This window comes from Apteryx mantelli, chromosome Z (genome assembly GCF_036417845.1).
Source record: "Apteryx mantelli isolate bAptMan1 chromosome Z, bAptMan1.hap1, whole genome shotgun sequence".
NCBI lineage: Eukaryota > Metazoa > Chordata > Aves > Apterygiformes > Apterygidae > Apteryx > Apteryx mantelli.
The window spans coordinates 58,544,330-58,572,170 of NC_090020.1; the positions used below are offsets into that span (position 1 = coordinate 58,544,330).

General features: G+C 42.5%; 1 protein-coding gene across 2 annotated transcripts in view; it reads left to right on the forward strand.

Annotated features, from left to right (window-relative positions):
• The first annotated feature begins 5,631 nt into the window (after nt 1-5,631).
• Nucleotides 5,632-27,841, forward strand: part of MAP1B (microtubule associated protein 1B) — a 72,395-nt gene continuing 50,185 nt past the window's right edge. Inside the window, exons 1-2 of one of the 2 annotated variants that reach the window (XM_067316746.1) lie at nt 5,632-5,911; nt 10,703-10,804. In XM_067316746.1, the coding sequence (XP_067172847.1) occupies nt 5,734-5,911; nt 10,703-10,804 (280 nt within the window). In that variant the 5' untranslated portion in view covers nt 5,632-5,733. The remainder of the gene's footprint in view (nt 5,912-10,702; nt 10,805-27,841) is intronic. The other variant, XM_067316745.1, reaches the window with a different exon arrangement.

The window sequence follows — 27,841 nt, forward strand, 5'->3', positions numbered from 1 at the left end:
TATGGCATTTCTATTGTAGTCTGCTCAAGGGGATATGGGAATGGACCCTGTAAAATAATAATTATTTTTAAATCCTGCAGAACTAGTAGAGCTAGGCTACCTCTGCAAAGTATTTTAAGGTAGGTTTTGCAGCTAGATGAGAAGTCAAATATGCCAGTCATGTAAAATAACTCCTTGCTGTTGTGTCCCCAGAGGCAGCTATAGATGATTCAGCCTGGGAGGAAAACCAAAAAAATGCCCTGTGCTCTAGAGCACCTCTGTGTGCTTTTGCCATCAGAACAGCCAGGATGCAGCAGTGGGTGACGGACGTATATTCTTCCCCTTTGTTCTTGCAACACGTTACAAGACTAATGACTGACATACGAGGCAGCTGAGGAGCTTCCAAGAGGGGCCAAGATACAGTGTGCTGCACGGATAGCCGGGTTTCACGCAGCTGGTGTGTGGGCAGTGGGCAGTGCTGTGGTCAACACCGTGCCGCAGGAGCTCTCACGCTCCCATGATCAGACAGATGACGGTGTAATGTGGCCCTCCAAAACCACAGCTTGATTCTCCTCTTTCTTAAGTCAAAAGGGAGCTCTAAAACTAGTTTGGAAGGAAGTGTGTTGAGTCTCTGGGCTGCAGTGCTCCTCAGGTTGGTGTGACAGGAGAGAAATTGCATTTTGTTTCCTAGAAGCCAATTGTAATTCTTTAGCTTACAGTCTATAGACAAGAATTAAAAAACAATAGAACCCACTCCCTTAAATCCAAGCTATATCCCACATCATCAGGCCATTTCTCTCCTTCCTGTTCAGAAGAGTTCCAAACTGCTCAAATGAAACACAAAACTACTGCAACGTGGTGCTGATTCACAGTCTCTTACCCTGAGCTTTGTTGATGATGATGTTTTAATTATACATCAAGCTTTGCAGTATAATGGATAGCATTGCTTTCAACGTCTTTCTTTGTTATCATTTATCACTGAATTTTAAGTGTCATCCTAATTAGTAAACAGGATCTAATTTGTTAAAACTGCTCTATTTCCTCTCCAACAGTGGAGTAGAAACAGTCATCAGTCATTTTATTTTCAAACACAACTACGTGTTTTTCATAATAAATTTCAGAATAAATTCATTCAAAATCATTGATTTATTTATTTTTAATAGTCAGGAGGAAATCCCAATTTTTTCCATTCCATATGGTAGTAAAGTAAAAGAAAGTGTTTGCCCACTTTACATCTTTTTTTTTTTTTTTTTACTTCTAACTTCTGCTTTTTCCACTAAACAAAAAGCGAAAAATAATGCTAAAGAAAAATAATTTTCCCACTGGAAAGCAAAATGTTACTTTGTGTTAATATCTCTCACTTCAAGAGAGTGAAAGTGAGAGAAAATGTTATTTTTAAGAACAATAGTGTTACTTTTCCTCACTTTTTAAAAATCTTTTAGCTCCCCCTTTTCTATGAGAAAGTGGGAGGCTTCTGTGGGAAGCCGAGCAGAAATACTGACTGAAAACAGGTATTTCACCACAAGCAAATGAAAACAGTATTTCTTGCTTTTGCTGTTTTCAAACAAAAAGCAACTAAAATCAAAGTAATGTAATTTGAAATACTTGAAATGAATACCAGCAAACTAATGTTTATTTACTATGTAGTTAAATGGTTAAAGCTGGCCAATCTTAAACCATGAAGTAAATACTTCCCCTCTGAAAACACCTTTCCCTCAGAGCCCTGAGGCCGAGCCCCTCGCTGTCGCCCAGGTGCAGCCGCCCCTGGAACCGCTGCTGGCCTGTGCCATGTCGCAGCCGCAAGTGCCGGCTGGAGGATACCCCAGGCAGGCTGCCTCCCCGCCTCAAAAAGAGCAGTTTGCCTAACCAGCCCTGCAGCCTGGTCCTGGCAGAGACATGCAGGGTCTTGACTCCTCCTGCCGTGATGCCAGGGGATGCCATGCCTGCCCTGCTGGGGTCGGCAGCCCTTGCAGCCCACCCCTTGGCGGCGCGGCTGCTCTGTGCTCTGCTGAGGTGCCGGGAAGGGGGCATCGCGCCCAGGAGCCGTGGGGAGGCAAAGTCTGCACTGTGTGGGGATGGGGTTGCTGCTGACTTCAGGAAATGAGGAGTATAGGATCTCACCTGGGGGAGGGGGAGCGGTGAGAGGGAGAGCGTGTCACACTGGCAATGCATCAGGTGAGGTCCAAAATGTCCAAAGCTTGCTATAGTATTGGTGGCACATTCCTCACTTCGTCATGCATCTCCGGTGTAGGCTGGCAAAGCTCCGCCTCTAAGATATGTTATGTCTCATTACCTCTCCTTATGAAAATCTACCTGCTTCAAGAAACTGCCAAGTTAGAAGTACCACTATATACACACTCTGTTGTCTTTAGACTGACATTTCCCTCAGTGAAGACAGACTATGTAAGAGCCTTTTGAACCACTTCACTTTCATTAAAGTTCTTAAATGGTCTGAAGCAATACACAGGGATCTGTATTTCTTTTACGGCAGGGGTGACACCTGGCCTTGGACAAAGTACCAGCAGAGGATTTATGCATCACTGAAACCTTGTTTAAAACTTTAAGATAGGACTTGAACAAAACCTGAATGTCACTGGATAATAAATGGCATGCACCACCAAAAAGTATGTTCTCGTTTTAGAATTCAAGCACTTTATTTAAAACTGCCTGTTTAGTTTAAAAAGTGACAGATCCACAAGAAAAATACAGCTATATATGTAATGTTTGACTGCATTCAGTTGTGGGATACCAGTTTGGTATTAAATGTATTAAAAGGGCAAAACCAAACCAAAACAAAAACCCAGACAGCAGTGGATATCAATCACTGTCTCTTTAAAAGAGCAAGACTTACTCTATAGTCCACAAGAATTTTGTTATTTCTTCTACAGAAGTGGTATAGCTATGTGATTTTGCTGCAGGTGGCAAGCTGATATCACTTTCAAACATTGAGGGTCACATGACACTGAGTCAGCTTTATGCAGCACATCTCCACGTTTCATCTAGCAGAGGATCTGGTGATATGCTCCATATTGCAGAATATAAATGTGTTTTCAGACGATGATAAACAAAACTCCTTGAGTGAGATTCTACCAGGGCAAGTTACAGTGTGAACACTGACCATGGAGCTTGGAATCTGCAGCCTCCTTAGGGACATATCCATGAAGTTAAAGCACCTTCTCTTGTCTGACTTCCATCTCAGATGAAGCAGCATATGCTTGTGATACATGAGGGCAGAGGTCTGCATCCCTTAAAGAGTTTAGTGCAAGACCATTTTCTTCTAAAGGCAGCCTCTTGTCCTTAGGGGTCTAATGTGGGAAACATCTTCCATCACAACCCAGTTTGACTGTAACAGTTCACCTTCTATCATATCTTCTTCTAGCTGCATGTTCTTTTATAGCACAATACAAAATAGAGGACTACTCCAGCAGGCTATTTTAAGTGTATCTGTATGTTACTGTATGCAAGGACTTTTTTCTTTGACACAGCATATTCATTTCACCTTTTCAAATCCACAGGCATTTTTCCAGTTATATATGTTTCCATTTTTTCTTAAAATACGGAAGTGCTAAAAAGCACACATACTGCCTTCCGTATACTGGCATACATTTTTTGGAGTAATATATTTAACCTGCTGTGGTTGTGAGGCAAGTAAATGTTTTACCTTTATGTCTCTATTTTGCAAAGAGCCGCTTCCACACTCCAGAGACCAGATGCTTGCTGGTGATTGAAATAAATGTATGTCCCAGAACTATGTTTTGCAGTGGGAGAATACCGTGAAAGCTGGCTTCCTCCAACTGGCAATATGTGGCAAGTCTTGAGGATATCTATAATAGAGACTACTGGGGGGAGGTGTTGTATAGGATATGGCCACGGGGGAGTGGACATTATTTCTAGGTAGGCATCTGCACCCATATAAATTTGGGCCCATCTGAACAACATCATGGAAACTGCCAGGCTCAGCAAGAAAACGAAAAAGTCACAGTCGTGCTCAGCTGAGCATGGGCATCCTAAGAGCAACACTGTACCCGTGAATACCTTGCCAACTCTAGGAAACCTGCTACTAGTTCTTTTGTATCTCTGCAATTGCATTTGTTCTATCAGCAGTGTCAGCTCTAGTGACGAATGAGCACCGTTGCTCTTTATCACTGTGTCATCTCAGCTACCTGACATGGCTGTAAAAATGCCTGTCTGCAGCCTACAACCTTCAGTGGAACAGCAGCTCAGAAAAACAGTCTAGTTTGGATGCAGCATCCAAACACATCACACCACATTAGACAAGGCCTTGCTCTCCATGGTGTATTTATTTGGAGGAACTACTTAGGTTAAAAACAGCAGGTGCAATAGAGAGGTACAATGTTAAGAACCAACACCTACAGCAAGGGTGTTTCAATCTTTGTGGATGCCTCTAGGCACTCTCTTATAAGAGAAATAACTTAGTAGTGATAAAAAACAACTTAGTAGTGATAATCTGAAATGTGTTTTAGTTAGAATGGGTCCAGTGCCCCATAAAACAAGGTACACAGTCTAAGAAAACAGGACTGCTGTGTTAGTCGATCCCAGCAAGTACTTGTGTCTGACAGCAGGCAGCGTTTCGGAGGAACAGGCAGGGAACCTGAACGGTCAGTAATGGAAGGAGCTGCCCACAAAGGAAGTGTCTTTGCAGTCAGGGGTTATCTTATAAACCAGGTTATAAAAGTTTATATCCTTTCCTAGGTCACAGTGAGATTTCTCCCATCTTACTGTAGCCACATGAATAAGATGCTTAGTGTAAGCCAGTGCCGGGCTGCTGTCAGTGAAGCGAGAGGAACATCTCTGAGGGGCTGATTTATCTCAGACTGCTTTATCCCATTTTAGGAGAGGATAAAACACTTTTAGGAGGTGATTGTATTTCTCTCTTGAGTGGGCCTCAGTATCAGAGAGCAGATGTCTAACTTTCAGATGGCAACCAAGAGGAATCCAGCCTTTGTTTTGGTAACTGTAGATGCTTTCTGAAACCATTGGTCCCTGGAGTCACTGAGCCCAGGCAGAACTAGGTACCTGAACTGCTTTGCATTTCTGGAGCCTGAAGAATGTGGGTTTCCGCAGCCCGTCCAGAAACACGGCTCTTCTGGGATGAGTCATGCATCCACGGGCCTGCAGCATGTGCAGAAAGCCTTTGTTGGAAGCACGCTTTTACGAGAGCCGCTTTTAGAAGAACAAGGGTAACAATAATATTTAGATGGCCACTTGCGGGGAGGAAGAGAGAGAAAAAAAAAGAAAATATGGCTGCTTTTGGTAATAGCCTCAAATTCTGCTGCAGTGCCACGGCGGGAAGCAGGAGACGGGGACGGCTGAGCTGCTTTTCCCCCTGCGGGGGCAGCGGGAGCCAGTGCCGGCCCGCCGGCTGTCCGGCGCCGGGGGCGCGGGGGGCGCGGGGGGCGCGGGGGGCGCGGGGCTGCCCGCTGCCGCTGCCCCGGGCGCTGCCGGCGCCCTTCCTGCTTCCGGGGCAGCCGGGGGGGGTTGCGGCAGATGACATCAGCTGTGGATGCTGGAGCGGCGGCGGCGCGGGGATGTGCCGGCTCCCCCCCTTCCTCCTCCTCCTCCTCCTCCTCCTCCTCCTCCTCGCCAGGTCCCAGCCCCGCACCGTCTCCGTATAAAAGCGCCGCCGCCGCCGCCCGCCCTCACTCCCTGCCCGCCGCCGCCGCCGCCGCCGCCCGCGGCCCCCTCTGCCCTCAGCGCCCCGGAGCCGCAGCCGCGGCGGAGCGGGGCGCCGGGATGGCCGCCGTGGTGCTGGAGGTGGACTCGGAGCCCGGCTGCAGCCTGCCCGCGCCCGCCTGCCCCTCGCCCAGCCTCTCCCACCGCTTCCTCGACAGCAAGTTCTACCTGCTGGTGGTCGTCGGCGAGCTGGTCACCGAGGAGCACCTGCGGCGGGCCATCGCCAACATCGAGCGAGGTGGGTGAGCGCCGCCGCCGCCGCCACAGGTTGCGCCGCAGCCCCGGGCGCGGCGGGGCGGCGGCCGGGGCTCGGCGCCGCTCGCCCGCCCTCGCGGGGGGGCCGGCAGCGCTGTGAAACCTGCCCGCTTCGTGTCTGCGTGGGTGTTTTTTTTTTTTTAATAATTTGTTTTTTATTGTTATCTCCCTTTCACAAGGGGCTTTGTGCCCGCGGCGCCGCGCACGGCCGGCCCCGGGAGCCGCCCCGGGCCGCGCACAAAGCTCCGCAGTCGGCTCGGCAGGTACCGCGCCCCGCGGCGCCCCGCCGCCGAGCCGGGAGCCGGGAGCCGGGCGAGCGCGCTGCCCGCCGCCGCGGGGCCGGGGCCGGGCCGGGGAGGGGGGCGGGGGGCTGCGGCGGGCGCGGTGCCGCAGCGGGAGCGGCCGTGCCCGCGGCGCCGGCGGCGGCGGCCCGGAGGCGCGGGCGCGTGGGCGTGGCTCAGTCCGCACTGCGGTCCCTATGGCAGCCCCGCGCGGACAAAGGGCGCCGCGCCGCCGCCGCCGCCGCGCGCGCGCGCTCGGGCGGGAGCCGCCGCCGCCGCCCCGCCGCGCCCGCCCGCCCCTCGGTGCCGCTGCTTTTCTTCCCTGCCGCTCCCCGCGAAGCAGAACCCGCGCGCTTTGGGGCGTTTTCGCTGCCAGCGGCGAAGCCTCCCCGCGCAGGAATGCCGCTGCGCCTATTGTGTCTAACTTTGGGCAATGAGACTTCTCCTTCGCTAGAGAATTTTTCGGGGCATAAGCCCACACATTTTCAAATAAAAACCAAGCGATAAGACTAATAAGACTAATACCTGAGTGTTCAGACTCGTTATTGTCCAGCTACGAGCTGCCATGACTCATTGTTTATTTGTATTTTCTTTAAGACAGCAATGCAAGAAGGTATCACAAGCAAAACGGCATAGTCTTATGAGTCCTTGATACGGTTTCTAACAAAAAAGATTGCAGTGTATATGGGGAGGAGAAGTAGAAAAGCCCCGATGCCGTAATAGTGGCATGATGCACAAAGAAAATGACCGTTGAACCCTGGAGTTTGTTAAACTCGATTGACACATGGTTTTGTAACACATATTTTGTTCTGAGCTGATAAAAGCCGAGATATCAGAAAACTGCAGTTGTTAAAGAGGGGAAAGAGACCCTGGAGCAGGGAATTGGGAACAGCCTTGCCTCATAGGTGTGGTTCAGCAGTCCAGCTAGGACTTCGCTTGTCTCTTTCTATTGTTGTTTTCTCAACCATCGTTGCTTCAGTTGGCTCTTTCTCTTAATTCTTTTCCGTGACTTATTTCTGGTAAAGGGCTTCTCATCACAGCTAAGCAGCTTCATCATGACCTGTTCATCTTTATTGCTACCATTGTCTCCCACGGACAGCAACTGAAGCAGATGCTTTGTCATTGAGAGCCTCTTCAGCACTGCACTTTGCTAATTTTTACCTAGCTTTTGATTGCGTCAAAACAGGATGGGCTGCATTTTAGTTAAATTATTAAAATATATAGCAAATGGATAAAAGTTCTGCCCTCAAGACATCTGATGTCATCCTTCCTCTGAAGAAATGCTCCTCACTCTCTTCTTGAAGCTTCCATTGTACAGTCCCTACTGCATAGCTCTGCTGCTGCTACCTCCAGGCATAAAGCATAACACCACTTGCTGTGTTAGGTATTCAGAGGGAATGCTTTGGCCTGTTTGTTCATCATTTTGGATTAGAAGTCACCTCACTGCTCCTGGTGTCAGATGATCTCACTGGGATTTTGCCTGCTAGGAAGAAAAAGCTTGATCAAATTTAGAGGTGCATTGTTCTGGGTGAGTACATTGGGAGTCTGAAGCGGTACATCTGTGAGGCAAAGATGGGCTTGACTAATCTTTTTCTCTTTGGAAAGCATGCTGTAGTCTGGAAAAATTGTCTTCTTTCAACCATTATTCTCAACGGGGTCTTAAATGCATTTAGGGTTCTCAATAACTTTGCCTCAGTGTCTTCTCTGGTGTGCCTCCTAAGCATCATCACTGAAAATTGTGGATTCATGCGCTGAACTGCAGACCAATGTCTCACAGAAAACATCTGCTGATAACACATCAGTGGCGTGATGCTACGCAATGTGGCGGAGTGCAGAGTCATTTCTTAAAGCCTCATGAAGAGGGAATGGCTTGGCAAGCTGCTTTTTTTCAATAATTAAATTTGTTTGAGAAGCTATTTCCCTAATGGGGCAATCCTCTACCCTACTGTCCACCAAAAAGATGAGGGGGGAGTGAAGAGAAAGCTTCAAGATCTTTCCACTGGTTTAGCAGATGCTACTGGGTGTGCCCTGTCTGCTGTCTAGTCCTGTGTCTAGTGGCATTGCACTCCTAAGGCTGCAGAAAGAAATAGCTCCAGTTCGCTCATATCTCCTCTAGTTGCTTCCATGCTGATAAAGATGTACATCATTGGATTGACCTTGGATTTTTAGTTCCAGATTTACCTTCATTCTATGCAAAACTGACTGAATTATTTGCAGAAATTTTACATCCAGAATGCTGAATCATGCAGCTGCAAATTTGGGATATTTTATCCAAACCCCAACTTGAGCTTCTAGGACTACTATGCATATAGTATGTCCAGGCTTCCCCCCCACCCCTCGTCTTCCTTCTTCTTTCTTCCTCTCTCTCCTCTCCTTTGAGTCCTGTGTTTTGGATATTGACTTGCTCAGCAGTCTGACTATGCTTAATCATCATCTTATCTCTACCACAAATTTGATTCACAACAAAAGCGGCCTAGGGCTGGTGGATCAGACCCAATCATTAGCAACATTGCTGAATCATAGTCCACATCGCTTAACTGGCCTCCAGAAAGCTTTTTTTGTCTCCCACACAAGCTTGCTGTCAGAGCCCAGTGAATTGTTATCTTCCAGCTTCTTGAAGTTCAGCACTCATTTATTCAATATACTTCAGCTTCAGGATCAATATCAGTTTGCAAGTCCTGGCTTTCATATGCACTCTACATGCGTGGTATTACATTATCTTTACTTTCTTGCTCTGAAATATTCCAACACCTGGAAAATATTAAAGCCTGCTGAGCTATATTTGTCTGCCAAAACTACGCCCCAAAAATGCACCATATGGCCAAGACATTTTTGAGAAATGAAAATAAGGAGACTTACAGAAGAGACTTGCTGCCTCTGAACAATGATGCATAAGTCAGGAAGTGGAGGTGGCTGACTATAGTGTTTGTTTTTTTTTTCTTCAGCGGTTATGAAACATACTGGCAATACTGCATTCCCAAATTTATTTAGAGTTTAAAATTTCAGCTACTTAATAGCTGATAGCATATCCCAGTAAGAAGCATGTTCACACTAGAGATGCAGATTTCCATATTTGTATGGAGAAACTACTGAGATCTGCAGTGGGAGACCAGCAGTGCAGGTCTGGTCTTTCTGCACTTCCCCTCTTCTTCCCCTCATCACCGTCAACTGTAGAGCATGGCTTCTCCCATGCGAAGCCTCACACTTCTGCTTTCTTGAAAAGCAATAAAGATGGGGAGGTAGCACTGAAACTATAGTGAGCAGCCCCAAATCCTGACAGAGTTACTAGCAAAAGAGTTAGCGTGAGTCTTGTGGTAAGGGTTTGGCCATGCACCTCTTCAGGCTTCTCCTCTGTCCCAAATCTACCAAACCCCAAAGTGATTTAACGCAACAATTTCATGCAAAGACATGGTCAGGCATGTGGGAAGGGGCCACTAGAAGCTTTCTCACCTACAGTCTCTTCTGCATGTGCCAGGTGATTTGTATATATCTGCTGACGTTCCCTCTGGGGAAAAAAATGAACATCACTGATGTTGGTGTTCAAAATGGCAGCAGTGCCTGGACTTACCTGTACTGCAGCTGCCTGCTCATTATTTTTCAAAGCTAATCAAGAAAATCATAGAAAAAATCTTAAAACATGTTCACCTATTTTTATTTTTTTTAATTTGGTCATCAAATTCTTATGCTAGGAAACTAACTTTATTTTTTTCCCCCCACTATGAATTTTTTCCCAGTCAAATTTCAGTCTTTAAAAATCATACAGTTTATGATCATATGTGTTCTCACCTTCTAAATAGCTGGGAGGAAAAACTGTAAGGAGTAGTGTTATGAAGTTTATTTTTCTTTAAAAGAAGAAAGTTCAAGCATAGCACTCTTAAATCTCAAAGAAAACCAGGATTTTGATACTTTATAAATAAAAGATCACTTAAATTTTAATTTAAAATATGAGATGCTTCAAAGCTTTTGAATGATGAAATCAGCAATTTAATACGTTGTCTTTAAATATTAATTTGCAACATGCTAGATGATGCTGATCTTTTTTTTCTTCTTTTTATTTCTCATGGGGACAAATACAATTGTCTTGCAATATGGCTGAAGTATCCAAGTTACTTCCCTCCCCCCTGCCCCCAGTTTTGTAGATATTGATCAGTAAATCAGTGTATTGCTATTTTAAAATAATTTAGGGACATCAACAGCTTCTCATAATGTGGCTACTAGGATGTGGAACCAGCAGTCCTAAAGTAGGTGCTCAATTACCTTTTGGAAAAACTGAATTTCTCTTGCTTTTGACTGATCCCTGTCCAAAGTGCTTCTTCTGAGCACTTACAACTTTGGGGGAGGTGGAATAGCTGAGTGTCTACCTCGAAAGGAAGAGAGGCTGGTTTGGGAATTTAGAAACATGTAAATAACATGAATGTAAATCCAGAAGTACTCAGTGAAAACTTCCAGGGCTCATATATCAAGCTAGAAGTGTTTTGTGTTTTGAATTTTAGGAATCCGATCATGGGACACAAACTTGATTGAATGCAACTTGGATCAAGAACTGAAACTTTTTGTGTCTCGCCATTCAGCTCGCTTCTCTCCTGAAGTTCGAGGTGAGTTTTCTTTAGTTTTTAGAAATGTTTGTCAAAGCTTTGTCTTGGATTTTTGTTGTTCTTTTAAGAATAAAATAAATAAATATGCACTGGTATTGCATGGCCCATTTCATTGTAAAGAATTACAAATGAAAAACATTTTGCTCTAAAACTATCATCTGTTTTTAACTTTCTGACAAAAGGAGATGTCTGAACTTTTTTTAAAATAATCAGACTTTTAGTTTAGCTTCATGTATATCGCTATGATTACTTTGGCAGTAGATGTTAGCATTAGGGCCCCACTGAGGTTAAGTGAAACTTGCTTTCTGACTGAACAGTTTGTATAATAACAGTCTAACAGTACTGGAGACTGAAGCTGTTCCTTATTGTGGTATGTAGAGTATGCACACAATATTCCTTCATTCTCATTTTGCTAGACATCCTCAAAGAGGTGAGAGTGACTTGTCCTCCATGCCCCAGACTGATGGCAATTTGTGGCTTGTCCTGCCACTATAGCAATGGTCGTTGAGATGGAAATGTGCCACTTAGGACTGGCCTTACCAGCTCATGGCCAAGAGTCACTTGAAAACTATCAAATAGTGACCTTTGGGTCAGGAACTGAAGTTCCTGAAAGTGATAACTATTTAGTCCTTTGATAATTCCCTGCCGTGTTCATTTCTCAGTTAAGGGAAATGGGGAGGGGGGGGAACCCTAAGCAAGCATTTGTCTGTGAAATTCAGGCATTTCTTTGCAGGCTTTCTTCAGCAGATTAACTATCTTGGTGTATCTACTTTAGGCAAAATTGCATCCCATATCCTTTGGATGAATAGGCTGTTCAGCCCCTCAAAATGCACGGATATTTGAAGGTCTACAAGGCCCCTGAAGGAATCAAGTACAAATCTTGTGCCTCGGTGCTATCCCAAAGCCCCTTGCCATCCTTATCTGCGGGAGTCCCAAAGAGCAGAGGGTTGTCACCTCAAAATTAGTTGGGCAATTATGATTTTCCAGAGCGGTGTGGAAGAAGAAGTCGCTGTCCCCTGGGAGCTCAGGCCCTCCTATATCTATTTGGAGGGTCTTTCTGCCCCTCTGGATGACAGAGGAAGCAGGAAATGGAGTCCCTCCCTCTGCTGCCTCGATACATGGAACAGGAGGATTTATATCAGCAGGTGAATGTGGGTCTGGCCTTCCAGTTTAGCTAAACAATGAATCATTCCTCCTTTGCTGAAAGGACCTTTTTCCCCCTAGAAAGTAGCTCCATAGTGTTGGTAGAGCTAGAACTGGTATCACTGCTGTTATGGGAATATGGCTGAAGCTCTATGTTTCTCCTCAGGTGATTCTGAACTTTTCTCTTTCTTGGTATGAAAAGCTGAGGGGTGGATGGTCTACTGTGAACACAAGACCTTTCCTTGGCTTTTATGAGGAAATTATACTTTTCCAGGGTTCATGAGACTGTCTTCTCCTCTGCTCCCTTTTTTTTTCAAGCCTGCCTTCCCTTTAGAGGATTCATACCAATAAAAAAAAATTTTGTGAAGTGTAAAATTTGGTTTTCTTCTGGTTTCATGGGAGTCAAATGCTGAATGAGCATGTGTGAAATTAATCTTGTCTTTCAGATAAAAAACCATGTAGCCTTCTTGAAGTAGTATAGGATGCTTTCACTGGTGAATCATTGTGGATATGTGCACATTGACTAATCCAACCTAGTATTGACTAATATTATAAATTCTGGCCTTAGATATATCACTTAAATATGGTGAAGAGGGTTATGAAATGTTCTATCATAATACTACATTGTATTCCTAGCGTCAATGAGTATACACCCTTGACAAAGATCCTGATGTCTTCTTAGCATGGTGGTATTGACCTGATGGTCCTGAATAATGTACCAAAATGTCTTGTGTAAATAGTTCTTCCTCTTGAAGCATAAGTTACAACAGACTCTACCTCTATGGATATGAAGAGAGATGGCATAAACATTGCCAGATTTAGGGGGAAAAAACAGACCTTTGATTTTTCCCTTGATTTGAAAAACAGCAGAACCAATACAAGAATACTTAGTGTGAACATTTAGGGCCAAGGCATGTAGTTCCTGAATTACCTGGAAGTAAGCTCAAACCTAAAACACATATCTTTCAGCTTGGTTTAAATGTCACAAGGCAAATTCAACTTTTTAGTGCCACCAGTTGTCCCTTTTCACAGTGGGAATATTCTGATAAGTGAAACTAGCAAAATTTATCTTTAAGGAGTATAATGGTCAGTGCACCTCACTTCTAACATGCATGTGTTTTACTTTAAAACTTCACTAAAAAAGATTCTGTACTTCCTTAGCAAAAATATTTCAGTGTTCAATATTTTTTGCTATCCTGTTTAGACGTTACCTCTTGATAGCATTGCATGAATTAAAATAAAGCAAATTGTCTGCTTTCATATAATAAATAGTATAAGATTATGCACCTCTTTTCAATAGAAAGATTATAGAATCCTCTAGGAATTTTTCACTAGGAATTGTATTTTTAGCTGTTTTTTTTTCTTATTTGTCTAGACTTGTCTGTTTAGTCTGTCATTGTGTTGAATTACAGCTTAACTGCATGTGACTGGAATTCATCAACATCTCTATGACAAGCAGTAATGAATGTGTTTTTCAGCGCTCATCAATCTTTAAACAATAAGCTGCCAAAATCTATGTTGAAAGAGCATTTAGGGAGTCTTAAATCTGGGGGGGGAGGGGGGGGGGAAGAAGCATCCAGGAATAAAGCTAGCCCTCCTGACCAGTTTCTTCTCTCAGATTGTTTGTGCAGAAGCCCACTGGCATCAGACCCTCACTGCGCAGATTAGAGGGCGATATTTTAGTCTCTGTGGTTCTTTGATGTTGAATCTGCATGAGATTCCTTTGTCTTCTCTATGGTCTCATAGGAAGGAGGCTTTTTTTGTAGCCATATGCTAATAAAATTTCAGAATATTTGATTTGTTATAATACCCGAGTGTTGAATTTTGGTGAATGTTTAACCTTCAAAGCTGGCTACGTTCATTCCAAAGAGAGATGATTGTGAGTCCATATTCTGTTATGGCCCCACACTTGGAAATCCTGTGGAATTTGGGTAACTAGGTGACTCCTCATGCAAGGGAAGTATTCCTCCAAGGTAGTCGGGTAGCCTGTGGTATGTGAAATGGGATGTGATTAAACAACAGCCTTTATTTGCAATCTTTTGAGACTAAGCCCTTTGTGTGACTCGATCATAGGGACAATTAACTCTTGGGGAGGGGCAGAGCCACTTAGGGAGTCTGCACAGCTCCTAGCATAGAGAGGGCTGGCCACCGATGAAGCCTATCTGGTCATGACATTTAATCATGACTGTAGTGCCAGTTTAGTAGGTGTCTGTGTGCTTCTCGGAGCAGCTCAAGGATATGGGCAGCAGCAGTACGAAGGGCATGACTCTTCCTCCAAAAGGAAGCTTGGGGAAACAGGGCCAACCCTGTTCCTACATGACATGCCTGTAGTGTACCAGGAGAGGCACGGGAGCAAATGAGCCCGTCGGAGCACTCATGTGGTTTTTTCACTTGAGGATTTTGAGGTCTAATCCTTCTCCATTCGCAGTGAATAGCAATATACATATTGATGTTGGAGCATGTCTGGATCCCAACGCACTATGCTCTTACGAAGACAATGGATTGTCTTGGCAGTATTTTTGCATCTTATATTCAGCTCTTGGACAATTTACGGATAACTTATCATTCCCTGAAAAATGGGATTCAGAATGGAAATGCTAGCAGATCTTTTCCGATACCTTGTAAAGTAGCTGAGTTAGCAGACTCCTTAGTAATATCCAATCTTGCAGGGATGTTGCTGTCAGGTGCTGGTGAAAAATGAATAGCAGAGCTTATTAGCTGGTTGCCAAGGCAACAGGCAGCATGACTTAAAATGGGCACTCCAGCGCTTGCCTCTTTGTTTTCTGTCATGGACTGATGATAACTTCCATCTTATGTTAAAGCTAACTTCACAAGGACAAAAAAAAGAAATCAAACAAGGAGTTGTAAAACATACATGCTGGAAAAGGGGCTGTGTAGCTGGTAATGAGGCAAAGCAAGGGGAGAGTCTTGGAAAGAGCTCTACTTAAACCGCAGCTGTTCCTACCAATCCTTTTTCAATTAAAAAGTGTTTCAGCTGCAAAAAGCTGAATATCCTGCTTCACAAAAGGCAGAGCAAATGGATTTTGGGGGGGACCACTAAGGGTCCTTCTGTAAGGTGTCCGCACCTGCCATTTTGTCCCCTGCTTTCACCTGGGGACACTTAACTGTTGCATTTGGTGTGTGTTCAAGTCCTTGTCTAGACAAAGACCGTTTTATTGAAATTGCTGCTCAATAGCTAGTCACCCCTATGGACCTTCTTGGTCTCTGAGCAGAAGCACTGCTGAAGCCGTGCACTGTGACTGCTTTGCACTTCGCTGTTCTGAAGGAAACTTATCTGCAGAAGACACACTTCCTAACTGAACAGCACTGGAAGGTCTCACCACCTCTCCTGTGAGTCAGCAGTTGGTGGCTGTTGGCTTAAGGTATTCGTTCCTCATCTGCTCCCATAACTTTATTTTTTGCCAGCCTGCCTAGGGCCAGAGAGCAACTTGCCAATGTGCAGGATGTCTTTGGTGTCCCCGTGGCAGCCACCTGAGCGAGCAGTGAGGACGGCCTTGCCCATGGCCTTTCCGTGGAGGGCTGTTGTTCTCTCAAAGAATTGTCATAACTGCAAAAAGCTTTATCACTTCCAGTTTGAAAACTGCCATTTTAAGAATTACAGGTAAGGATTATTGGTATCCTGTGGAGAATGTTCTGATTTGTGGATTTTGGTCATTGATACCTGCAACTCTGTAGTTGGCCAAAATAGTATCATCTCATTGCCTTTGTCAGCAGATCTACAACCCAGTTAATATCATGCCTGGTGTCTTGTAATGTGAGCTCATGCAGCAATGGATAAAATCCTACAGGATTTAGTGCTGTCCTACTGAAAATTACAGTTAATCAAAATTCTTCAAGTAAGATAACGTAGGTACTTTGGCAAAACCTGTAATTTAAAATGAAACAAACAAAAAAGCTAAGAAGTCAAGGCCAGATTTGCATTTTGCTCATGCCCACCTAAAGCTGAGTAACCCAGATCAGTGCAGCTCCTCGCCTGTCTGGTGTGCTGCGAGGTCTCTCTAATATACTGTATAGTCCCATGGGAAGAGAGGTGAGCCTGGTAGCTGAGCACTGTCCCTAAGCATTTAAGAATTAATTCAGCTTACAAACTCAAGTAGTCTGATATGTGCATTCAGGGGCAACCTATAAATATGATTCGCCAACTATTGGAGACTGTGGTAACTAGAATAGCTAGCAAGTGGAGTCATTTTGGCTCGTTATATATTTGGAGAGGTTCATTTTAGTTGACTACCAGATTTGTTTTGCATTTTTAAAGTATTTGTGTCTTGGAAGAAGGCAAATGGAGGCAGAGTGGAACCTGAACAGCGCTGAGCTGCCCCGGGCTGTGCTGGGTGTCCCTGAGGTGCCGGCGGGAGCCGAGGTGGTGGATGTGGGCGCGAGCGGGAGGGCGCCCTCGGCCTGCTCGTACCTCGCTGCTCTTGTGTGCAAGGCATTGGTGGGTCAGGAGAGGATTATCGCGCAGCAGCCTCTACGTCTAGGTACAGGAATTGTCAGAAACCTTCCCTTTTTAGTGGTAATCAAAATTCCAGAGATGTGCTAATAAGTGATTTTTATCTTTTTTGGTGAATAAATTGTTGCACTTAGGTGACAATCATTCTGGCACTGACTTCCACTCCTGTTTTTTTCAGGAATGATCTCAAAGGAAATTTGCATGAATTTACATTACTGCTAAAATGCCAGTACATGGTGATGCTATGCTGTTAATGTGAATCAGCAAAATTACTGAGAGGTTATTTTTAAATGCCTTGTATCACAAGTACATTCAACAAGTTTGGCTGTGTTAGAACAGCTCATATTTTATTGGAATAGGTTTTTAACCTGTGCAAGAAGGGTAGCAGAGGCATAGAATTAAATTAGTAGTGAGTAATGATAGAATTTTAACTCCATTAGGAAATTTGAATCCCCATTCCTCTTTATTAGGAGGATAATTTGGCGTACCTAATGATATATTCACAGGAGTTATTTTGTTAAAGGTTATTTAGAAATACTTACAGGATTATACTTAATTTATCCCTTTTGAGACTCCTCAATTTTTATTTGCCAACATTTTGTCTTTGGATATCTGGAACTGAAGACTTGAACAATATTTTATTTTTGACCCTTGCCCAGTATCATTTGTAGGTGACCCACCTCTCATCTCTTCTTTCATGGATTTGTAATAAATGTGTAACCAGAACATCATTGCCACTTTTTCATCTAGTTAATGGCTGTTGTGGGCAGCATTTCTCTCAAATGTTTTTTTTTTTTTTTTAATTTTTGCTATGATTTATACTTTTTAGTTGCGTGTGTTTGTCCATTACTTTCAGATACAGTTTATCAATCACTTGAGAGATAAATGTTAGATGTTTCTAATTAGACTTTATCATGAGAAAAGACTTGATGCGAGGGCCACTGAAATAAACAGTTTGGGCTTTGGATAAAGCCTTAAAAATTAGCGGAAATATTTTCTAGTATTTTAAAGGTAGAACAAGGACCAAATTCTGTGCTGTTAAAAGGGAGAAAAAGAGGATTAACTTCTATTTCTTGCCGAATGAAAATGGTACTTTATTTGCAGTGAGTAGCCTTCTGTTGTGCTCGGTGATGGGAATGAACCTGACCTTCCCAGGGAGCAGGAGCAGGCGCTCCTTGCCTGGTAACTGCGTAGAAAGGGTAGCACGTGTTGTATTCCCTGCTGCCATATGCAGCATGAGGGGCGCAGCTGTGACTGCTGCCGTCAGCCTCGCAACAGCATGAAGGGCTCCAGCCGTCCTGCGTCTTGTAGGGGCAAATGTAGAAAGGGCTGCAGGAGATGTGTTAAAGTGCTGGCCACAGGTCCACGGGCTCCTGTCTGGACACTGCTGGGAATATCCCTTCGTACGTCATAGTCCGTATGAATAGGTAAGGAAGATATGCACTCTAAGTCAGTCATAGTCACAAATAGAAAGCTGAGTAGTTCTGTAAGAGACCTGTGCTTTTGCACCGCACCCCCACATGGTCCCACCAGAAAGGCAGGAGTGTTGGCACATTTGGCTACATGACTTGTCGTCTCTGGTTGCAATCTGTTCCTAGAGTCAGGAGGCAAAACCAGCACTCCTGATGTCTTTGGTTCAAATGCTGGTGGCTTGTGGTCAGTGTGCAGCATAGACTCAAAGACATGAGGGCATGACCTTTCTGGTTCCTGCCTCTTCTGCTGGTTGGAATTAGTCTGTTTATGGTTCAAACCTAGTTGCTGATACAAATCAAAATTAAGTAAAAAATGATGGTTGTATAACAATAAAAAATGGAATGTGATAATAACTAAGTATTCCATTAAGAAATTTGCTTGTGTGTGAAATTCAGTGAGTATTTTGATGTTGCAGCTTTATGTAATTCAGTATTTCAGAGCTGCTCTATAATGGTGAGATGTGTCAATCTGAGCATGTTTCCTGCATACCTGTATGGGGAAGATTCAGCCCACCAGGACTCTGCAAAGCTGAGGGTTTTTATTAAAAAGTGTGTGTGTGTGTGTACAGGGGACACCTTCCAAGGAGGCAAGCAGTATTCTTAGTGGTATAACTGTAGGCTGTGTAATCTGAGTGATTTTAATGAGCTATGGAGACTTTCATCTGGAAGTCAACTCCCCCTGCCCAAGCTGAGCAGCCTTTGGAAGCTGTTCCAATTTTATGGCAGTTTTGTAGCTCTTCTGGAGAAAAGTCCTAATCCCAGCTTCAGCTCCCATCTCCTGAGTCACAAATAGGCTTTACTGAGTCTTGTAAGATCTTTTGGACAGGGATGTCTCTTAATCTGAGTTTTTGTATTCATTAACAAGAGCAGGACTCCAGTCTAGGATGAGCCCTTTAAAAAGACCTTTGGGAAGGACTGAAGTTGTCTGCCTCACTTTAAGTGTGAGAAATTGGCATCATGGAAACTGTTGCATCCATATTGAGCAGATAAGATGGACTAAAAAAATTATAAAGCAGGGAAAAGGAGAAACCCTGCTTTAATCTTTCTTGTTCAAATTGTGTTTTTTGAATTTCTGGAAATTATGGGATGAAGTCTGATGGTCCCCTAGAAAGAAATTCCTGCTAGAAGGGTCTTGCTTCTAATCTTGGGATTTTGAAATGCTCAGTGCACATCCTAGCATGGTGCATTACAGCTATCCAGCACGCTTTCATAACATCAGGCTGTCGCAAAATTTTCTCAGTCTTGCACAGTTCTCAGGAACTGCACTGAGTTTTCACAGACTGAAAAAGTTGATTCAAAATTATTTCCTATATGAACAGAATTTTAAATGGGTATAAAAGGCAATATCTGCAAGAGTATATCCAGATAGGATTTAATGCTTGTTGCAGCTACTAATTTAATGGCATTATTCATAATCATTTTTCTAGCTCTATTCTTTTTTTTTAATTTATCATTACTAGCTGCAAAGCTGAGATTCTGAAAGTTCATTAGACTTAGAAGATTTAAATTTTTTCAATACTAATTAGGTTTTTGTGCATTCAACACTTCTTAATAATTTCATAAGTTTTAATCTTTCTGTCTGAATTTTTAATAACTGTATTACAGAAGGCTGTTCTTTTTGCATTTCAATCTACTATATATATAAAAAGCTTGAAATGGTCTTTTGTTTGCTTTTATCTTGTTCTACAACGTGAGTTTCTGGATCAAATGAAAAACCGTCTTTCCACAGGATGCGTGGAAGACATGGAAGTCACCGACAAGAAATCAAATGGTGATGGTGTATTATTTATGTGACCCTTTAGAAGTAAGGAGAGATGCTTTGATCTCAGCACTGTCTCAGTTGCATAAATGGTTTGGCTGCACTGATTGCACTCCTGAAGAGTCCCAAGTGGGAATAGTTGCTCTGCACCTAACAACCCTCCATACCTATTAAACCCTGTAATTACGACAGGAATTACAATTTGTCTCCAGCTTTGGTGGGATAATGTCATTGCATGTCAAGTAGGGGATTATCATGTGGAAGGAGACCTTGCCGACATTTTCAGTTTATGTTAAACAGGAGGATCCGATTGTGTTAATGTGTTAGGAGGAGAGAAGGAACTGTTGCCTTGCTTCACTGCGGGGAGAAACCCATTTACTGGGCTATGCTATACACAGCGGGTGTGTGTCCTCTACAACCATGTAACAGTAATTGCAAGACAGATCAGATACAAAGCATTCTGCAAAGTGTGGATTTCCTTAAACAGTATAGACTTGCTCTTCAAGCTGCTGAGCAGTCTAGTACAATCATGCATCATAGCCATATGTGCCTAAAAAGGTGTGCTTTTAACCTGTCGATTGTTTCATGGCCGGTGCACTCCCTTCATGGCTGAACTGGTATAGCTGAAAGCCTATTCTGGGCCAGGGAATCTGTTTCTTGCAGAGAATCTGCAAGAAACTTTCTATAGAGATTTGCTGTATTTTACAGAGCTCTACTCCCTTCCCATCCCCCCAGTTTTGTGCCGCATATTATCAATGTGCAGAGTTGATGCCTTTTTAACTTTCAGTCCATTCCTAATGTGAGCCAGACACAGGGCAGCACGAGTCTTCAGTTCCTGGGAACAAAATGATCATGTCAGTGATGGGGCCTCTCAAAAGACCTTCAGGAGGGACAATCCTCCTGGTCACATCTGTATTTAGCGTGGCCGCAGACCTGTGTTGGCAAGGCTCTACTGCCATGTTTCAGAGACAGCTTTGGTGTCTCTGCAAGGACAATAACTGCATGGACAAGGCACAGGCCAAAGATTTTATTCTGTGATGGTGTCATCCAAAAATATTTTCCCCTTTTCCTGATCTGCTTTGTCAGTTCTTTCTTCAGCTTATTTTTAAAATCAGGAAAGCAGAAGGGAATAGCATACAAAATGAGTGAAGTACTGAGTTTTGATATTAGCAGATGTTACTTCTTTTTTTTTTTTTTTTAAATCATCCTTCTGAGCTGACTATTGTCTCTGTCGGTGATCACTACCTCAATCAAGGCAGTGATCAGATTAGATTTAGACCAGATAGATTCTGAACCCCACCAAATATTACTCCCTGTCCTATCCCATATCTACTACTCGCTTCTGGAGGTGGGCCACTCTCAGAGATTATTGGCTCAATACTAGACCAACTGTATTTCATTAGATGGTCTAGGTAACTTAGTTGTTGGCTAGGTGTTGTAGACTGGACCGATAAACATCCAATCAATAATCACTGGAAAACAACAAAAAAGGATAAAGCAAGTCTCAAACTACCAGAAGTGTAGCTTAAGTGAATTTGCCTTGCCTCAGGGCTTGCAAAACACTTTTGTCATATAGGACACATTTTGTCATAATAGGACATATATTCTTGCCCCGGATGGCTATTTGTGATAGAATCATGAACTGGCTGCATAAAGCTTGGAGTTGTGGTTGCTCTAGCTGGCAGCATAATAACAAACAGATTCATTGCTAACAGTTTGATGCTGTTACAGGTTCTGGTGTAAAAGGCTTATAATAGTCTCACCAAATATTTAATGAACTCTTGAGAATTATCTTTGAGATCCTGTGAAATAAGAGGAAATATAGCAAAGTAAAAGAAATCTCAGTCTTGCAGCTCTATTCAAATTTTCTTATTATCTCTAGTGTCTTTTAAATTATTACTACTTTCAAACATTACCTTTTTCCAGTATAAAATTCATTTGCAATAGTCTTCAGGTTCAAAACTCATTCTGGTCAAAGTTCCTACATAACATTCAGTATTTTATCATGCAGTTACAACTATTTGATTTAAAATACTTAAAATGGACAACTAAAAATTACAAGCTAACAACTCACTGCATATAGTTTCTTACCATTACCATTATTTGGAAATAGCTGGCTTAGCATTTATGCACCTTTTTGCCAGAAGATGGCATTCTCAATGTCTATTCTTACTGAGTGCAATAAATGAGCAAATACTAAAAACAGTATAAATACTTCATTGAAGATTTTTAGGTTGTAGTACTTCATGTGATACAAATGTTCCTATTTTGCCCTGAAATTTTGCTTGGAGTTTAAATTTCATATAACTCAGTTTGGAATGATATGCTGACTGTGAAGGATAAATCCCTCACTGTGAAAGGAGCTCAGCAAATTTTGGATATTTTGTAGTCAGTGTAGGAGAAGCAGAGTATAGCTCATGCAGGGTGATGACTTTCACAGTTTGAAGTGATCATTTATGAAAGTGCTTAACACTGCATTAACTCTGCAAAGCCAGTGGGGGAAAAAACAGGACCATTATAGATATGGATATATTTGTGTGCAAATTAACATATGCTGTAGATGTATCTGAGAAAATGCATGTTAAATCTGCCTTACAGGTCTTGTATTCTGTGTGTTGTCAGAATTCCTCTAATAGAGCTAAACATCCCCTGTTTTGAAGCTGCAATATAACTGTACCAAGAGAGGTAGTAATGCCTCCTCTGCCTTGCTGAACTTACAGCACAGCATGAAATAAAAGCCCTGAGACCTGAGCAAATAGACTGACTCACTTGTCAAGTTTAGTGTATCTCAGGTTTTTTCCCCTGTCTCAGTCTGTGATATGACTCTGTTAGGAATACAGTGCCATGTAGTTTGACAAAGCATTTTAGTACTGTTTATCTAAAAATACTTATTCATATGAATTAAATCCCAGTGTGACCTTTTGACCTTTCTTAGAGCGGGAAAAAAAAACCCATGACTTTCCAAGTGACTGAAGAACACATGATGTATCTTAAATCAAGAGACCTGAAATTTAATTCTTAACTTATCACTCAACGACATGGAGACTGTCTGTGACTGTGATACTCAGATGTTGCACACGAGCCCTGATTTGTATTATTCAGTTGCAGGAATGTAATTCCAGTTTATTCTTTCTGTCTTGCTTGAGCTCCCCATCAAGGACTGCTCTGGCAAGTGTGCCAGGAGGGAATCTGATGTCAGTGACTTGTGCTGCAGGTTCCTCATTAGAATTAACAGCGAGGCCACCAACGCTCTTCAGATAAGCCACCAACCAGATGTCAGAAAGTAATCACCATGGGGGATCGCTCAACTTGATTTGAAAAGAACACAAAGATGAAAATTCAGAAAAAGATCAGCCATTCCCCAATTCATGCAACTCCTCCAGATTTCTGACTTGAGTTAAAAAAAAAAAAAAAAGGACCATTTTATGAAACTGAACACCTGCCTAGATCTACATGGACAAAACCTTTAGATAGATGCACGTATTGAAAAATGCACATTCACGTACTTGTCCATTCACTTAACTTAATTGTGGGCAAAGTAGCAGGGTTCTGGATGTTTGCTGGGAGCAGACGTCTGTTTCCACTTCTAAAAAACATAGCCAGCAGTTTATCTTAAATTGTGATTACTACGTTCACTTTGCCAAATTCTGCTTCCCTTTGAACAAATGTAAATTCTGAGTGATTTTACTGACAGCAGAAGGGTCCCTCTGGATTTACCCCATTATAAATCAGGACAACACTGGAGTGCTGCAAAGAATTACGATTTGTAGATCGCAGGGATAGCTAGTTTGAGGGGATCGGTTCCAGAGAGCTGGTCTATCGTTTGTAGCAATGTTGCACATAAAATGAAATGCAGCACTATTGAGTTACTGTGGCTTGCCTGGAAATAAAACCCAACAATTTTCTCATGTGGTTTCCCTGTTAGTTTGGGCAGTGCTGGAGTTGGCTATAAATCAGCTGACTTCCATTAGACCTAAACCCCTGTAGGAAGCTGAGTGCTTGTGCAAAGAGTAATCCAAGCCGGTGAGATATTGTCTGCCATCTCTAACAAAGCTTCGTTTCAAGTGGGAGTGAAATGCTTTTATGCGCTGCCACGTGTCTGTGGAAATATGCGTGCTTTATTATTACTAAAATGTTCTTGCCAGTCTTAAATCCAGCAGTGCTTACAGGGTAAAAGTTAAAACACCGTGGGGAGATGAAATAAAGGACATTTTGATTACCCCTCAGAGGCTGGCTTAGCGACTGCCACAACCTTCAGATCCTGGGGGAAGAGCAGCGGCAGCGCCCAGGCTTTGCCTTTTGTCCCCCCGCTGGGCCGTCCCCCTCCGCACAGCTGCTTAGCTCCTGGTGGAGGGCTAATTAGGAGACTTTTAAGCTGAAGTTGTGGAAGGCAATTTAAATGCCGTCTGTATGGATTATGATCGGGTGGAGTTTATTAGCATGCAGATGGGTTCCCACACCTATCCTCCAAGAGGCGTGTGACTTGCAGGCATTTTCACACTCCAGTGGATCTGTTGTGCCTTATAGACTTGGCCCCCATTTTCATATAGCACAGTTTAATTAGGCAAGGAGAGATTGCTGCCTTTCCAGAAAGATCTACCAATACAACAGATCAATAGTTATTACAAAGATCCTTTCAAATAAATGTCTCTTCTGTTAGACAGGTTTGCTCATATCCGCAGGCCCTGGAGCCATCTAAGAAACAATTAAATCCTCTGTGGTGTGAAATGGAATATTAAAAAGGATTAACAGTGACAGACCAAGTAGTCTCACTAGTTTCCATTATGTTTCTGTGTCTTGGTATTTTAATCTGGTTTTTAGGTTTGCTAGCAATAGCTGTTGATGTGTTCAGAGACTACTTTCCATCCCTTGGGGCAGCATAAACAGAAGGTAGGAAGTAAAACGGGTCAAGACGTTGGCTAAAAAATGAATAAACCCAAACAGAAGTGTACAACTGTAGGGAATATACAGCTGTTCTGAGAAGAATTTAAGATCGTTTAAGCCTGTAAGTTTATCCTGGTTATCCAAATTTGAAGTGAAAGTCTGCTTGAACAGTCAAAATACTGCTGCCCTGGCTTCAAGAGGACATGAAGGGGTCCCATCTTCTAACTACTCATGTGAGTAGCCAGCTTGACCATGGCCATCCAATAAATGTCACAGAAAGAGGGAGTGCATGATCAGGTCACTGTTCACCTTGTTTTTCCTGTTTTGTTTGTTTTTTTGTTTTGTTTAATTCATGTTAATGTTCTATGCAAAAGATTATGTTTACCTATGAGAGAGCATATTGGGACAATATGCAAAGTCTGCTCCCCTGTGAGGATTCACAAAGGACCTGAAATAGAAGCCATAAATCAAAAAGATGAAAGACTTTGTGATGTCGACTAATAAGAAGGAATTATATAATTTTGTATAGAAAACAAACATTTTTCCTTTCCAAGTTTTGTGCAATTTGGATTCATTTACATGACTGAGTTTGCAGAAGTTTGCTACTCATATGACTGTATGTAGTCCTCATATATTACTATATTCTAGACATAATATTTATAATTCCATATATTTAGTATTAAAAATGGCACTTTTCAAGTTGACTTAAGAACTATACAGTAACATAACTCTGTAGAAATGCAGCCATCTGAAAAAAATGCAATAAGGGCAATAATAAGTTAAAAAATTATGTCTAAACTGGCAAATATGGGTAATTTGTCTAGTCTAGCATAAATGAACCCCTTTTTCCTTTGCTGGTGTCTTTGAGTATAAACTGAATTTGTAGATTGATAAGCCTATTTAGCTAGAAAGGATTTGTATCTAAAATTGCTTCCATTGGAAATGGGTGAGAATTTCGCTGTTGGTTCCAATGGGGGCAGGATCAACCTCCACATTATTCCTCATTCCTGTTCTCCATGTGTAAGAACATTTTTTTAATTAAGGAAATATGTTTGTTTGGATTTGTACTGTTTAGAACTACACCAGGCATAGGTCAGTTGGTTAACATCTAATAGGAGTTTCTCTTTTAGTTTAATTAGGAAATTAATTTTGCTAGACTTTAAATGTATTGCTGTTCATATATAAAAAAAAAATTAAAAAAAAAAAGCAGCTCTGCCTACAGTGCAAGTTAGTGGAAGTTTCCAGTGGAAATCTAGTGGCAGCCTTCGAATTTCCTTGTTGAAAGAAAATATTAAAACTCACAGTATTTCCCTTCCCAAAGAAGAGAAAATACATTAAATACTAAACTATTTTAATCTCTTGGGGAAAAAATGAAATGATGTTGTATCATATACCTACAGCATCTCCCCACATTGTTTTTTCAACTGCTGATGATCCTAAAATGTACTTGAGTTGTATTCATTTAATATTAGGTGGGCTAAATGTCTCGCCGGTGCTGACGCTTTGTCATTCTAATGAAGTATAATTCATGAGTGTCTGTAATTATACAGTCTATGTGTAATCAGCAAGATTTCCAAAGGGCATGTTTCACATCTAAAATAATATTTTCTGCATTGCATAGTCTAATTTCACCTGACATTTTGCCAGCCAGGGCAAAAGCTTTCTGCAAGAAGCAGCAAAGTATTGCTGGCCTCCTTTAGACAAAAGAAGGTGGAAAATTGAGTATTATAAATCTACTTCTAATTATGCTAATGAAATATTACATCATGTAGATCGACCTGCTGTAGTTCTTAGATACTTATTTTATTGTTTTAGTAATTTGCTCTATTTGTTATGCATGAAAAATGCTTTTGATAACCCATGTTGATCATACTTGCTAATGAACCAATGGCTACAATTATTGCACTTAACATAAGGATATATCTTCAGAACATACAATGTTAGAGGGTTGATAATGAGCACACAGAGTAGCTGAAGACACTGGTTAAATTAATCAGGGTTATTTTGCCTGCTGCCAAAATGTAGGACTATGGATGCTGCTGCTGGAAAATGCTAGAGCATTTAACCTGTCGCTATGTATCCTGGGAAAAAAATCAGTTTAGCCATCCTGTTTTAGAAGTATTGGTAATGAAAAATATTTTCTCCATTATAAAGGAGGTAGATATTCATTCGCTACATTCTTCAAATCAATTTATTATGAACCAACATGACACTTGGCACCACGGACCTTAATAATGCCCAAAGGCATTCACATGAAAATTGCTCATTTAATTTTGACTTGATTACTTTTTCATTTAAACTGTAATAAAGAGTTAAGCACAAAGCTCCAATAGCTTGCGAGGGTCCTTTCCCAGTGCTCTCCACCTAATTTGGAAAGATTCATCTTTCATATACAGCTTCAGATTTCAAAGTCGGAAAATACTTTTACCTATACTTTAAGGGCTCCTTATAAGGACTAATAAGGACTGCTGAATACTTGTTATTAGTTCTCCCAAAGCAAGGCAGTTGTCACTAAAGGGTTCAGGTCATTCTTTAAGCAAAACCTCTGTTAATGAAGGTGGTTAAAAGAAAAAGGGTAGTAAACACAGCTTGTCCTGAGTCAGTGACTTTGGTTGTTGGCAAAAGAGGCCCAGCACAACACTTGCCACTGTGTGGCTGGAAGCGGGGCACACGGGAGACGGACTTTGTCTTGGAGATGGATGCTGCTGATGGTGCCGCCTGTGAGAGCGTTCTCCGCTAGATGATTAATAGACCAGCATTAATGTAGCCTCTCGCAGGCTGCAGATACCGTCCTTGGAGGCAGAGGAGGAGTGATGTGTTGGTGACAGCCACTCTCGGGGGAAGAAGGATAGGGGCTGAGAAATATATCAAGGGGAACATCGGCAGTAAACAGACAGGCTGGATGGCTTTTACTAACGTTCTGTGAAATCTCTGGGTGTCCCTGCTGGCTATAAAAGAATAAAATGGCAAAGATTTACTGCCATTCCGTCATTCACTAATCCATGGGCTGGAAGAATGACTTTCAATTTTTTTAGATTTACTAATGTCCAGTTTTCCAATATTTTTATGTCAAAACCCTGTCGAGAAAAATATTTTTTGTGGCTGCTGCTAGCAGAAACCCTAAAGAGAGGGAGGCTTTGCTTGGGCTGCGGGCAATACCTGGTCCCTTAGCTCTGAGGACATCTGAGCCACATGTTCCCTGACAGCCTCAAGCATTTCATTAGAATCCCAAGGGACAGTCGGCCAGAGCCCCCTCCGTTTTCACAGCCATCAGCCATTTTCTTGGTCTCTCAGTGACTAGTGAGGAT